Consider the following 14,787-nt stretch of genomic DNA (forward strand, 5'->3'; position numbering starts at 1 on the left):
GTCCTCATATGAGGACACAGGGTCTCAGGGGGATATGCATGGAAAGAAGTTCAGGGTAAATCAGAAGGCAGTCACTTTTGGCACATTTGCCATCACCCACTACTGGATAGATAACAGACCAAAAATCTATATGACAAAATATCTAAATCAAAATCAGCATTATGGTTGCATTAAAGGGAAACTCTGTAACTTTTTAGAATGAAATAACACATCCTTTTTCCGAAAAGCTGTATTTGTAAGCAGTAAAACACACCCGTGCTCAAATGAATACGATACCCCTTTTCCACCAACATGGAATGGGTTCTGTTTGGAGCATTTCGAGCCAAAAATAAATGGGTTTCAGACCTAATTTGGTGTAAAAGGTCCGGTCCAGTTTAAGCAGTAGTTTAAGGTGGCTAATGTTAGCAAAAAAAATTTCCCAATGTATGACTTAAAATGTAAGTAATTGCCATCCTCCTGTAATTGTCATTTGTGGCCATAGTGGCCGCTGTTCAGCAGAATTTACATGGGCTCATTCACAAATAAGAATGACGGAATATATTAGAGGAATTTACATGAAACTGAAACTCTTTGCCACCTGATCCAAGCCCTGGCTAGATTTACACATTGCTGAATGAGGCTTAGCTCTACTATACAGTGCACAGTACACTGAGTATTTAATTATTGTTTGATAAGATCAAAAACTAATTGTTATTTGATGATGTGCACTAGACTCAGGCACACAAATCTCTATTTGACTTCAGGCCTATAATGAATCGCTTTCAAATTAGTTGGCACACCTAATCTTACAACCACTGCTGACTGCATTGCACAAACAATTATTTCAACTGAATAATTTCTTTTCCCACCAGCAATTTATTAACAGATTTATTTTAAGAGCATAATGTTGCAAGTAGGGGTTTATAAATATATTTCACTAACACAGACATAGCAGAAAAAGCACAGGTGTAATTAATAGCATTAATGATGTCCTTGTTCAGGCCAATAAAGCAGTATACATAAAATGAGGGCCCGGGGAAACTTTAATACATGTTAAAATATGGCCCTCATTGATTAATGACACCTGTGCTTTTTTTGATTGTGTTTAACAAAAAGAGTACTACAAATAATGGCTGCTCAATGCTGTGATTCAAAGCATGAATCAGTGCATAGGATTTAGCTGTGGGTGTTTCTAAAAAATATCCATTCAGCTGGAGCCTGTTGATGTTTATGAAAAACCTTACAAGGGTTGGTGGAAAAATAGGAACATAATTATAACTGTTAAAACATATATCTTTTAAATCTCTGCACAGCAGTACAAATGCCAAACCTGATTTTCATGAAGGATCTAGCTGTCTGGACTCTTGAGAAACCAAGCCCCGCCCTCTTACCAAGCTGTGACGTCTCAACCAATCACAATCGTTCGCGCGGAATTTCAAACGTTTTTCAAATCAGATTCCCTTTACCGTAGTGAAATTGCTCCGCCATACTCATAAACAAAATAGTCCCTTACATGTAGACGCGAGTTCAATTTGTTACCGAGAAGGAACTTGAAGTTTAAAACACAGCAAAATAAACAAAACATATATATTTGATCCCAAAACATCAGTTAATCCGACCGTTGTTTTTCTCTGGAGGTTACTGTATTTTTCTAGTATGGCGGAGTGATACCACGGCACCCACGGCGAGACGTCAATGACGGCTGTTCAAAGTAGCATACGTTAGCCACTCGTCGGTATACATCGTAGGGTATGGTAAGGTATCAATGTAGGTTTAGTCTGACATGATATTATAGTAAAATTCCTCTTTGCCACATCCCGGTCGATGTTTATGGATTGCCAGAAGTTGACGTGTCTTTGAGTGGACTTCCAGGTAAGGCTAACGATGCCTGCAAATGTTTTTCAGTCTGTCGTATAGTCGAGACCACCATAAGTCAGGGTTAGCTAACTTGGTGTTAACGTTACACGTCTCATTGAAAAGTGTCTTGTTTTGTTGTTTAGTTACGTGCTAATATCATTTGAGGTATTTTCTACGTTTACGTTAATTTCTGACAATATTATAACGTCACTATCGAGGCGACATTGCACGTGGGATGTCGCAGAATTGTCAGCATTGTGGTTTAACTTACACTAACGGCGATCTAACGTTATTGAGTTGAAACAATAAACACAACGTCGACGTAAAATATAGTATTGGCTAAAAACGTCGCTACCTAACTTCAATAATCGAGTCAACTTACGTTTAAAGTAACGTTAACATGTAGCATAGACATGCCCTCTCCCCGCACATATATTGCTTCCAGATTAATGTTTCTGTGAATTTACTTTCTGACTATAAAACGTTAACGTTATGTACTACACAAATGTGCCTGTGTTTACCTAATGCTAACACGACGTTGTTGTTAAGCTAGCTAGTGCTCTGTTAAGTTTGACACCTATGTTTGCCTTTGTTCCCAGGTAACGTTACGAAAATGCCTTTGCATGGAAAAATAGTCGTGGTGAAGAGGAGTGGAGGAGATGGGACTGAGTTTCCTCTTACTGCAACATGCTTATTTGGAAGGTGAGTTCAATAAAATGCATTTGGTGGATATAATGTTGATTTTTCCATGTCATGTGGTCAAATTAAATCTCCTTTATTTTCTCTTGTCTCATCTTAATGGCACTAGTTTTGCCTTTTAACATATCAGACTGAAAACATGCACATGTGTTAGAGGCCACATTTACTATGTGTGGCCTCATGTTGAAGTGGACAGATGTGCTTGTGCTATAAAAACTCCACTGGTTTGGAGGCGGGCCATCTGCGAGTGACGTCAGAATCTTGCATGTTTGTTCCCTGTTTTTAAATCAAGTACAACTGACTCCTGATTGTGTAGTCAAAACTCCAGTTCACAAGTTCACCCTTTTAGACCATAGAACATTTCATTTGCTGCTCATGAACAAGCACCACTTACATCTTAACTGTCTCTTTTGTTGACACATTTGTTTCTTTATTATCTTACAGGAAGCCTGATTGCGATATTCGTATTCAGCTTCCACAAGTCTCCAAGGAGCATTGCAGAATTGACTTGAATGAAAATAAAGAGGTAACAGCACATTTTGACCATGACCACATTAACTTGTCACAGTGTTTCAACCTTATATGATATCTAGAATAATAAGGAACTGTTATTGAATAGTTACATTAATGTCTTCATGTTTTCATCATTAAAAAGTTAATTTTGTGGATGCAAAAGAAGTGTCATTGCTTAAATCACTTGTGAATTCACAGAGGGAAATCTTGGCCTAGATAGATTTAAAAGCCTAGCTGACACTTGTATTCTGCTTTGAGCTGCTTTGTCAGACTGTGTTTGAGGTGATGTTTATATTTGTCTCTTCCAGATCATTTTGACAAATTTGAGCTCCGTGAATCCAACTCGTGTCAACGGAGAGGTTTTGCAGCAGTCTGAGCGTTTGAAACACGGAGATGTGATAACTATTATTGACCGTTCTTTCAGGTGAGTGCGAAGTAAATATTTTGTTGCTTCAGACTTTTGCCTTCCATAGTCACCACATGACTTTGTTAAAGGTCTAGTGTGTTGGATTTCGGGGGACTTATTGGCAGAAATGGAATATAATACATGCTTTCTTTACTGTATAATCACCTGAAAATAAGAGTTGTGATTTTGTTGCCTTAGAATGACCTGAATATATTTACACAGGGATCAGGTCCTTGTCCACAGAGATCACCATGTCGGCTCCTCGTGTTTCTAGAGAAGCCCATAACTGACAAACCAAACACAGGCTCTAAATAGGGCCATTCATGTTGTCAAGGCAGCCACCATAGTTAGCAGCCCATCAACCCAAGCAATGTGTTGGGGAAAAACAGATTTTTTTAATTTTTTTTTTTATATGAAACTGCTTTATTTGGTGTTATTACAAGTTTTAATCACCTGCTCATGTAGAGAAAGAGAACTGTGGATAATTGGGCTTCCGGTAAATACCTCCTGAACAATAACATTGCAGGAACTTTAAGTGGGAGAAGTTTTAGCTGGTTGCAATGTGCTATGCTCACCGCTAGATATTACTAAGTCCCCCTAAATTTTATACAGTGGAATGTTAAGTAATATGACCTCCAAGAGCATCCTTTTGTTTCAAAAGCCTAATTTGTACCTAGGTAAATTTAGACAACAAATATTAACTGCAAACATACAATACATTTAGAAAAAAAAATGTTGCTACACTTTGTGCAGTGTATTTACTTTTGATAGAACTTTAAGATTTAAGCATAATCTGCTACCACCAGACCACACACCATTTTCATTTCCATAATCAACATACCATTTGAGTATATCTTCCTCACCAGCTGCAAATGCTGTTTCTATTGTTTCTACAAGAGTTTTCCAGTTATGTGACCCTGCATTCACCATGTTTGTTTTTATTGATGGTTTCACCTCTCCTTATATAAACCTGTGCTTCCAAGAACACGTTGAAAGAAAATTAAATTGAAGTACCCACATAATGTGTTTGTTGAGCACGTATACCCGATGCAATGTTAAGGGAAAATGCATGGTCCCACTTCCCAGATGTTAGAATTTTCATGACAGATAAATAATGTCTTACTTACATTTATTGCTAATTGTCATTTCAGGTTTGAGTACCCTCCAGCACCCACACCAAAGAAGAGGTCTTCCACAGGAGGCAAAACTGAGACTCTCAAAGTAAATTACACATTATTATCTTTAATCATTAGATCATTTCAGCCATCCCACTAGTGTGAATTTCCCTCCACTCTGGATAAATTTGATTATTTTATATATCTGTTAATAAAAGTGTCTCATGCCTAGGTTCTTCAAGATCAGCAAGTGGGGGACACAGTTACCTCTGAAACTGGAGATAAAAGGATCTCTGAAGTATCCACAGGTGAGACTGATCGTGTTCATTATAAATTAGAAAAGTGATCGTGCTGTATTTGAAGACAATGTTGCACAACAACTGTTAGTGTATTGCATTCCCAGAGTTGGTATTTCTGTCGCAGGTGAATAGACATTGTAGAACTGAATCTGACCAATGTTTTAAAACAGAGAGAAAGAAAAAGGTAATTTGAATAATTTACAGTTACAGTGGTCAACAGCCTGTCAAATGGATAAGTTAGTCATTTTTGCATATTTAGCTCAGCCTATAAAACACCTGATAGATCAATGAATATGTTTTTGCAGCCCTACTCAAACACCCTGTCCCCCAAGTCAATCAGTTCTAGCTACAAGGATTTGGTGCCTATAGTTTTTCTCCTATTTTATGTTATCAAGTGTACAAGCCTTTTTTAAACTAAGTTTTATGTTTTGCTTATTTTAGATCCTCATCTGAAAGATGGAACTAACCATGACAACATCCAGCGATCCCTGGAGAAAACTTTGGAGGTGGAGCCCAAAGAGGAAGGCAAGACCGCCTCCCCCTTCAACGACCTGTATCAAATGATCAAAAAATCTCTGGATGTCAAGACCCCTCGGAAATCATCTGCCAGTTTGCTTCAAACACCCACCTCGAGGTTTTGCACTCCAAAACCTGCTTCAGTCAGGAAAAATGATGAACCTGTCACTTGCACCGAAGATAAAAGCACTTCTCAGAAGAATGAAGCTAAAGTCTGTCCTGGAGCTGATGAAAGTAAGGGGGCTGAAAACACAAGTAGTGGAACCCCAAAGTCTGTTAAGAAGCAGAGGAGGTCCTCCCAGGGTCCTTCTACTGAGATGGCCGCACCTGAAGTTGAGAAAGCCGAAAAGTCTGAAGCAACTTCACCTCAGAAGAGAATCCGTACACCCCCCCAGAGGTATACTGCGTGTGAGGTTATTGAGCAAGTTACTGCTCAATCACCCAAATCACCTTTGAGACGGAGAAGCAAGGAGGCCAAACCTGCAGTGATTCAGGAACAGGAAGCGCAAGCAGTGACTTCTCCCAAAACTAAGCGTTCCCCAAGGAACTCAGGATGTTCCTCAGCTGAAGTTGGAAAAGGTAAAGAGTATTGTAATACTATATTTCTCTTTAGATTAGTTGGATGTTAAACAAATTAAAGTAATTATTTAAGCATGTTACGTTGGCATATGTTTTGTTGTTACTGACGTACAATCATGTTTTCAATTCATTTATTAGTGAAAGAGACATCCAAAAAACGTAAAAGTGGAGAACTTGCAGCCGACTTGCCTACACCTCAAATAAAGAAGAAAAGGGTTTCCTTTGGAGGTTTCCTGTGCCCTGAGTTATTTGACAAACGTCTGCCTCCTGACTCTCCCTTACGCAAGGGGGCCAGTCCGCGGAGAAGCTTTTGTGTGTCTAAACCCAAACAGTCACTCCTGAGACGAGCGTCAGTCATTGGCTCGCTACAGGTAAGACTTGAGTGGAAGATAATGATTCAAATTGTTTGACCCAACTTTAATAAATGTTAATTATTACATAATCCTATTTAAAATGGATCTTGTTTTTTGTAGTTCGATGAAGAGCAACCAGGTAGCCCCAAAGTGCAAAGTCCTGCCAAAATGAGGACTCCGTCACCTAAGAAATCAAGTGCCAAGAATGCTTCTCCTAAGACTCCAACGCCAGGAAAGAAATCACCAAAATCTAGGTCCCCTTCTCCCAAGGCAACATCTCCAGGACAGAAATCACCCAAATCCAAATCCCCTTCTCCCAAGGCAACATCTCCAGGACCGAAATCCCCCAAATCCAGATCCCCTTCTCCCAAGGCAAAATCTCCAGGACAGAAATCCCCAAAATCAAGATCCCCTTCTCCCAAGGCAACATCTTCTGCAAAGAAGTCACCAAAACCCAGGACCCCTTCTCCCAAGGCTGCATCACCTGCTGAGAAGACACCAAAATCCAAAAGTCCATCTACTGCAAGAGGACGGTGTCCCACTGTTGGTGGAACACCAGGAGTCCAGACCCCTAGAGTACAAGGCCGCTTCTCTGTGTCACGTATCAGCACACCATCTCCAAATGCAGAAGATGCTGTCACTGACCAGGTGCCTTCAGTCACAGTAACTCCTAAAATGCCCCAGAGGAGAAAGAGCATCTCACAAGAAACTTCAAGTGCTGCAAAAGTAATGCGCAGAAGAAGTGGCATTTCACGGGCATCCCTGAAAGGTATGTAAGACCCTGAAGTACATGTCTTACATTGCAGATGTTATTGTTTTTAAGTGTGTGTGCATGCATGATTGTGTATTAAGCAGAATGAGGTGGGAAGAGCAAAATAGAAAGCTCTAAACTACAATTTGGTAACGTGCATCAAATGGTAACATTTATGTTTTTAAACGGTGCATAGTTTTAACCATTGAGTTGACTTAAACATGTCTTGTGATATCTTTGTCATTTATGATTAAACTGAGAACGGGGAAGTGGTAGTCCTGTCAATGTCTGACTGATGATGAAAATGTCTTCATGTTGTTTTTTACCTATGGTATTTTAATTTGTATGTTTTTCTTTTGCTTGTTTCCTTAAGCCAAAAATTCCTGGGCAAACATTGTGAAATTTGGTCAACCTAAGGTTCAAGTGGTTGCTCCAGCTAAAAAAGCAGTCGCCAAAATGACAAAGAAGAAGACTGTGCCCAAACCACAGGTAAACTATGATACTGTAATGACTACAGGGGACATTCACGTCATTGTAAAATTATGTGTTTTTTCCCTAGTCTCCGCAACTATCCAGGACCTGTTCAGTGAAGATTAACCCTCATTATTTTATACTCAGCCTGCATGTCAACTGTTACTGTAATGGGTTTATATCTTGTTGTCATAGTAGCATTTTAAAAACAGCAATCAACATGTCCTTCTCAATCTTCTCAGACCCCTGCAAGAAAAATCCAAGGCCATTTCAGCACTGGACATGCAGATTCACCTGTTACTATTGTTGTGGGCAGAGCTCACAAACAAAGGGTCGTACATGCAACTGGTGCTGCACCAAGACTGGTCACCAATACTGCTCTCCTTAAAAGGAATATGAAAATGGATGAGGACTTGACTGGTAATTACCTTCTTTTTTTTTGTGTGTGTGTAGAGATGGAAAACAACCATTGTTAGTGATGTAATCTGGACTTCAATATTGTACCTACTTATATTGTGTGTTGTGCTTTTCAGGAATTTCTGAAATGTTTAAAACCCCAGTAAATGAAAGGAAAAGGAGATCTGTGATCAATGAGGACAATGCCACAAAGACACCAGTGGGAGCTCTGGGCACATCTGTGGTAGAGCCATCAGTGTTGAACACACCAGAGGAGCCAGGTAAAGTGGTTCTTTCAAAACAAACAATACCACCGCACAAACCATTAAATTTGTGTTCTACTTAATCACTTAGGCTAAGGGATTTGTCAGATTAAGCCTGTTAGGTAATTAAATGTGCCTAATTTTACAGGCGAGATGATGGTGTCTCCACTGAGTGTTGCGTCCGCAGTAAAAGACAGAAAATACAACAGTGAGGCAGTCCAACGCCTCCTTAATGATGATCAAGAATCTAGCTTCGTCAGTGATGTCCCTGCCTTGGAGATTCACTCTGATGATTCTGGCGAACAGCAGTGCACAGATATGAAGACAACCTCTCAAACAACTCCCAAACAGAAGCCAGAATTACCGGAGTGTCTCACTGGAGTGAAGAGGATCATGAAGACACCAAGGCAGAAGGCTGAACCTGTTGAGGACTTGAGAGGGAGACTTCTGAAAACTCCAAAGCAGAAACCTGAGCAACAGGAGTGTCTCACTGGAGTGAAAAGGATCATGAAGACCCCACGACAGAAAGCCGAGCCCATTGAGGACCTGAGAGGCAAGGTTTTGAAAACCCCCAAGCAGAAACTTGAACAACAAGAGTGTCTCACCGGAGTAAAGAAGATGATGGAAACTCCAAAACGGGAAGCTGAACCTGTGGAGGACATCAGAGTGGAACTTCTGACAACTCCCAAACAGGAGGCTGAACAACAAGAGTGCCTTACTGGAGTTAAAAGCATTTTGAACACCCCCCAACAACAAGCTGAATCTCATGAAGACCTTCAAGAAAAACCTGTAGAAACTCCCAAAGCTCTAGAGGCTGCTGATGTGAGTTTGGATGATGAGAAGGAACTTATGGAGACACCAGACCAAGTGCAAGAATCTGCTCCACAGACTGAAGCCACAGGACAACTGGAGACAAATGAGGTAGTGGAAGCATGTGCATCAACTTTTCATTATTTTATCACAAGGATTAGTTTGAATTTAGTATTTTTTTTCTCACAGCGACTGACAGCTAAAGTGTGATCATTAATAGGAACAGTTTGGATTCAGCCATGTGACAAAGCAAACAATGAACCGAACACTGCAAAAAGCTTCTTACTGGGGTTGTTAATATTAGCAATTCTTTCACATTGCAGAAAGTCAATTGAATGAATATGAAAAACAAAGAGTTTGGTTCAGAGCTTAAACATGAGTGTCAGGTACTCACAGTTGAGCAAACTGCAGTTTCCTGCAGTCATTTCCTTGATAAAACACGAGTAAACATTTAGGCATATTTCGTTTTTCATCAGCACAGATCTGTAGAGATCAAAATCTGTGTACCAACAGACTGACAATATTAAATTTTATCAAGCTTCATGAGATTTGTTGTCTGCATGGATTACTTCGAAGTGAATGCTCATCGTCGAAATTGTTTTTGATTTATTTTTTAGCAGGTAGAAGATCAAACACCTCTGGATTGTGAAGAAGGCGCAGCAAAAGGTGAGTTGGTTCTTAAGTTTGATAACTATAATGGTAGATGAGTAATGAATGACTTCACTTGGGGGGGGGGGATGTAAGCTGCATTACAATGAAGAGCTGATCATTTCTGTGGTTTTATAGTCTTCTCTCCTCACGTAGAACTAGACTTTGCCCATGAGGAGCCACGAGGCGATGTCCCATCAGATGTGATTGCTCTCCATGATGACATAGAAAAGGGTATGTTGGCTATTTTAATTGGTTTGTTCTGTTAAAATTAAGTACAATAAGATAATGTTTAACAATGTCTGAAAACAGACTTTTAGAGATGTGCTGTCTCTAACATTATTGAAATTGTTTGTATTGATACACCTTGAAGATATGGAAATTCTGCTCTTAAACATTTTTACGTTGCTTTTGTTGGACTGCCTGAAAGAACCATAGCACAAATAATACTTCCTATGGAACCCTATTGTCAAAACATGTCTAAAACCTGATGCAAGTATTTCAACAGCTAAAAACTACCACAACTTATTTTTCTTGTATTCTTATAATTGTTTTTGTATTATTTTAGAAGAAGATGCAAAAGAAGTTGTCGTTGATGACCACGTAGAGGAGGTGCCAAGTGGACACAATAATAACGAATCATCAGATGCTTCGGAACCTCTCTCTGAACCAGCTGTAGATGAGATATCTGGGGAACAACCCAAAGTGGACACAGTGGATGAGACTTTATCTGAAGACAAACCTGAAGTGGACGCAGTAGATGAGAGTTCACCTGTAGAACAACCTGAAGTGGATGCAGTAGATGAGAGTTCACCTGTAGAACAAGCTGAAGTGGACGCAGTTGATGAGAGTTCACCTGTAGAACAAGCTGAAGTGGACGCAGTAGACGAGAGTTCACCTGTAGAACAAGCTGAAGTGGACGCAGTAGACGAGAGTTCACCTGTAGAACAACCTGAAGTGGACGCAGTAGACGAGAGTTCACCTGTAGAACAACCTGAAGTGGACGCAGTAGATGAGAATTCACCTGTGGAAGAACCTGAGGTGGAGACTGCTCCTGGAAAAGTCACAGAAATGGACACAACTGCCACGGATCCTGACCCTAAGAAGAAACCTGTTCGTGGCAGAAGGGCAAAAACAGTGGAACCTAAAGCACCTGAAGATGCTGTCGTCTCTGCTCCAGTCAGAGGAAGAAGAGGGAAGAAGGCTGAAGCTACAGCACCACCTGCCATTGAAACTGCTCCTCAGGCACCTGTAACTGAGAGTTTACCTGAAGAGGAGACTTGCAAAGTCACCGAAACAGATGCAGCCATTGTTGAGAATAAATCTGTTAGAGGCAGAAGGGCGAAACTGGTGGAGTCTAAACCAGCTGATGATAATCAGGAGGCAGCAGAACACTCTGAAGAACCTGTTGCTCCAACCCCAGTCAAAGGAAGAAGGGGAAAGAAAACTGAAGCTGCTGCTGGACCACCTGCTGTTAGACAAACAACAAGAGGCAGAAATGCAAAGTCTCAAGAGAGCAATGATGTTGAGGTCACGGAGGAGAAAAGTGCCTCTCTGCCTTCCAAACCAACCCTTAAAGCTAGAAGAGGAAGAAAAGCTTCTGATGATCAAGTGGAAACCGTCCAAGAGGTCGCCGCTGAAACTGAAATGGTGCCAGAACCTAAGAGTGAACAGAGCCCCCCAGTTGAAGTCAACATCGAAGCAAATGACAGTGCATCACCCCAGGAGAAGGCTGTGAAGCCCAAGAGAGGGAGAAAAGCTAAACAGCCTGAAGAACCAGTGCTAGAGCAGCAAGATTTACCCATTACTCAGAGTGAGGATGCTCCTGAAATGGACACAGCTAAAGGTATTTAATTTTTCTTGTTTTTATTTCTGCTGTTGAGTTGTTGGGCTAAACTGAAATCACCTAAAACTATTTCTGACCTCTAAAACAAAAGGGAGGGAGGGACTTTGGATAAATGGGTTTTCCATTCTCCATATAAATGCACAGTCATACACACAAATCCTGACTCGTATTAACTAATTTAACTAATCAGTCGTTTGACAGTTTAACCACTGTAAATGTAAAGGTAACATTTCTCCTTTGTTTTCTCCTATTATTTCAGAAGCAAATGCAAATGAAGTCTGCAGCGACCAGCTGGAGGTGGTGCCCAGTGCAAGTGATGAAAATAAATTATCAGATGCCATGGAAACTGTTCCCCAGACGCCTGTAACTGAGAGCCTACCTGAAGTGGAGACAGCCACTTGCAAAGTCGCTGAAATGGATGCTGCTGTCGTTCAGAAGAAAACCGTTCGAGGCAGAAGGGCGAAACTGGTGGAGTCTAAATCGGCTGAAGATAAACAGGAGGCGGCAGAACACTCTGAGGATCCTGTCGTCTCTGCTCCAGTCAGAGGCAGAAGAGGGAAGAAAACTGAAGCTGCTGCACCAGCCGCTGTAAGACAAACAGGAAGAGGCAGAAATGCTAAGTCTCAAGAAATCATCTCTGAAGACAAACCTGAAGTGGACGCAGTAGTGGAGAGCTCACCTGTGGAACAACCTGACGTGGACGCAGTCGATGAGAATTCATCTGAAGAACAACCTAAAGTGGAGACTGCTACTGTAGAAGTCACAGAAATAGACACAACTGCCACGGATCCTGACCCTAAAAAGAAATCTGTTCGTGGCAGAAGGGCAAAAACAGTGGAACCTGAAGCAGCTGAGGATAAACAGGAGGCTGAAGATGCTGTTGTCGCTGCTCCAGTCAGAGGAAGACGAGGGAAGAAGGCTGAAGCTACCGCACCACCTGCTGTTAGACAAACAGGAAGAGGCAGAAATGCAAAGTCTCAAGAAAGCACCTCCGATGATAAACCTGAAATGGTACCAGAGACAGCTGCGGAAACAACACCCGTGACTGAGATTTCCATTGAAGTTGTGAGTGACCAGAGTGATCCTGCACCTTCTGTAGAGGAAGCTGTCGTGAAGCCTGTTCGAGGGAGGAAAACTAAACAAACACCAGTTGAGCCATCTCAACCAGAGCCAGAGAAAACTGAAGCTGTGAGTGACGAGCCTGTTGTGATAGACGCTCAGTCTGAAAAGTCCATTCCTACTGTTGCAAAGCCCAAAAGAGGGAGAAAGACCAAACCTGATACTGTTGAGCAAAATGAGGTGGCAGAATACACCGTTGTCGCCGTGGAGACCAAGCAGCAGTCTGAACCTCCAGTTAAGGCTAAGAGGGGAAGAAATGCCAAAAAGGAAGAAGTTGAGACTACTGAATTCCAGGAGCCGGCCAAAAAAGTGAGGAGAACCAAGAAGGCAGAGCAAGACCACGTAGAACCACAAGAAGAAGTCCAAACGGTTGAAAATGTTGTTCCAGAGGAGGCTGAAGCGACACTTGTTGCTGAACCAGTGAAGGTTGATGAACAGGCTACTGTGGCTGCGAAACCCAGGAGAGGAGGCCGGAAAGCAAAACAAGACACTGAGAGTGAAACTACTGTCGAACCCACTGAGGTCCCTGCGGTCAAACGTGGCAGGAGAGGAAAACAAGTTGCTGAAGAAGTTGCAGTCACTGCTGTGGTACCAGAAGAAAAACCTGAGCATGAGGTGGAGGCTGAAGAGAAGAAAGATGCCGAGCCAGACTCTCCAGTCGTTAAACAAAGCAGGGGAAGGGGGGCGAAAACATCTTCGAAAAATGAGGCTTCCCAAGCCATTCCAGCCAAGAGAGCTCGTCGAGGTGCAGCTCTTCCTGTCGAGGAGACCAACGCAGAAGTTTCAGAGCCTACATCAACTTCAGTAGAGCCTGCCAAAAGGGGGAGACGGGCAGCGGCAAAGCCCACAGCAGATGATGCCACCGAAGAGTCAAGCAGTGCTGTTGTGGAAGACACAAAAACATCCAAAAGATCCGTCAAGTGGAACGCAGATGTGGAAGTCTTTGATATTCCAAAAGCAACACCAGTGAAGGCAGCGCGAGGTAGGAAGTCCAAACTTGACACTGAAAGCAAAAATGTGTCAAAGGACGATGACAAAACTGAAGAGAAGGATCTCTCAGACAAAGTCATCGAAGCTCAGCCCGTCAAGAGAGCCAGGCGAGGGGCAAAGGTCGCTGATGTAACAGCAGAAGAGTCCACAAGCAAGGTGAAAAGTGTTGAGGCTGAGACACAGCCAAAAACCAGAAGAGGAAGACCAGCAAAGAAATAAAAAGCATCTGTATATAGTCTTAATCCCAATGACTTGTTTTCCCCCCATTTCCCATTTAACTTTTTTTTTTTTTTGTACTTGTCATTTTTATTAGATCGTACGGCATTTTATAAAGTAGTTTTATAGATGAAAATGACGCACTGCCTTTTTTTTTCCTCCAATACAGCAGGGAATCTTCTAACCATTTATATCGTGACAAGTTGTATGTTGTTCATTACTGGTTTTGCAAATATTTTTATGGTTTAAAAAAGTGATTTATTAAATTTTTTGTACGGTGGAAAAATTGGTCTGATTTGTCTTTGTCCTAACATTTCTCTGGTGCTCATGCATCAACATGTGGAGTTAAAATGGCTGCAATGGTAATTGTCCAAATGGCTTGAATATGGTTTACATATAGCATTGTGTAGGTACAGGTACTGCTCTGGTGACTGGGCTCCATCAGTCATATTTTTGATAGTTACAGATAGTGCAGGTAAATGAGACTGAAAAGGAAAATGGCATTACATTTACTTTCATGGACAGCTTAGTGTGGGTGCAGGTCTGATTATATAAGATGAGGCAAAAGGAAAAATAAAATGTGTTTCATGTGCTGTCTATATTACTTAAAGAGAGGTATGTGAAATAGTGAATCAGCCATGTGTAAATTGGTTAATGCACTAGGGGGGTTAAAATAAAAATCCATAAAGGTTTTCTCTAAGACTGGGCCATAATGCATACTACAGTCAGTATGAAACAAACTACATTGAACAGTTTGATTATCCATCAGCACCTAAGACAGAAATTTTTTTTTAATCTGTAATCAATGCGATTATACATTTGAACCGTCTGAGTAAATAACACCAATACAAAACAGTTTATAAAGTCTCGTGAAAAGAAACACATTTTTAGTGTTTGCAGCACAAATGAACACAATTAAATTCCCCGGAACTTTGTGATAAAGCCGGAAAACAACCCGGAC

At 41.2% G+C, this 14,787-nt stretch overlaps 1 protein-coding gene across 6 annotated transcripts; it reads left to right on the top strand.

Annotated features, from left to right (window-relative positions):
• The first annotated feature begins 1,678 nt into the window (after nucleotides 1-1,678).
• mki67 (marker of proliferation Ki-67) lies at nucleotides 1,679-14,112 on the top strand. Of its 6 annotated transcripts, none has more exons than XM_050060877.1 (17): nucleotides 1,679-1,851; nucleotides 2,436-2,538; nucleotides 2,980-3,061; nucleotides 3,357-3,472; nucleotides 4,606-4,675; nucleotides 4,802-4,877; nucleotides 5,310-5,963; nucleotides 6,102-6,334; nucleotides 6,437-7,085; nucleotides 7,441-7,556; nucleotides 7,781-7,958; nucleotides 8,072-8,215; nucleotides 8,346-9,118; nucleotides 9,625-9,673; nucleotides 9,794-9,889; nucleotides 10,224-11,501; nucleotides 11,761-14,112. In XM_050060877.1, exons 2-17 carry the CDS (start codon nucleotides 2,450-2,452, stop codon nucleotides 13,827-13,829), a joined length of 6,672 nt encoding a protein of 2,223 aa, XP_049916834.1. In that variant the 5' UTR covers nucleotides 1,679-1,851; nucleotides 2,436-2,449; the 3' UTR covers nucleotides 13,830-14,112. The 6 variants fall into 6 exon arrangements, with proteins under 6 accessions (XP_049916834.1, XP_049916835.1, XP_049916836.1 ...); XM_050060878.1 differs by having other exon boundaries at nucleotides 10,227-11,501; XM_050060879.1 differs by having other exon boundaries at nucleotides 9,812-9,889.
• The last annotated feature ends 675 nt before the right edge of the window (nucleotides 14,113-14,787 follow it).

This window comes from Epinephelus moara, chromosome 13, assembly GCF_006386435.1.
Source record: "Epinephelus moara isolate mb chromosome 13, YSFRI_EMoa_1.0, whole genome shotgun sequence".
Taxonomy (NCBI): Eukaryota; Metazoa; Chordata; class Actinopteri; order Perciformes; family Serranidae; genus Epinephelus; species Epinephelus moara.

Bases quoted from the DNA above. Each gene is read 5' to 3' on its own strand.
- mki67 (XM_050060877.1), top strand. From the start codon at position 2,450: ATGCCTTTGCATGGAAAAATAGTCGTGGTGAAGAGGAGTGGAGGAGAT. The intron at 3,062-3,356 runs GTAACAGCACAT...TGTCTCTTCCAG, and splicing joins ACTTGAATGAAAATAAAGAG to ATCATTTTGACAAATTTGAG. The intron at 3,473-4,605 runs GTGAGTGCGAAG...TTGTCATTTCAG, and splicing joins ATTATTGACCGTTCTTTCAG to GTTTGAGTACCCTCCAGCAC.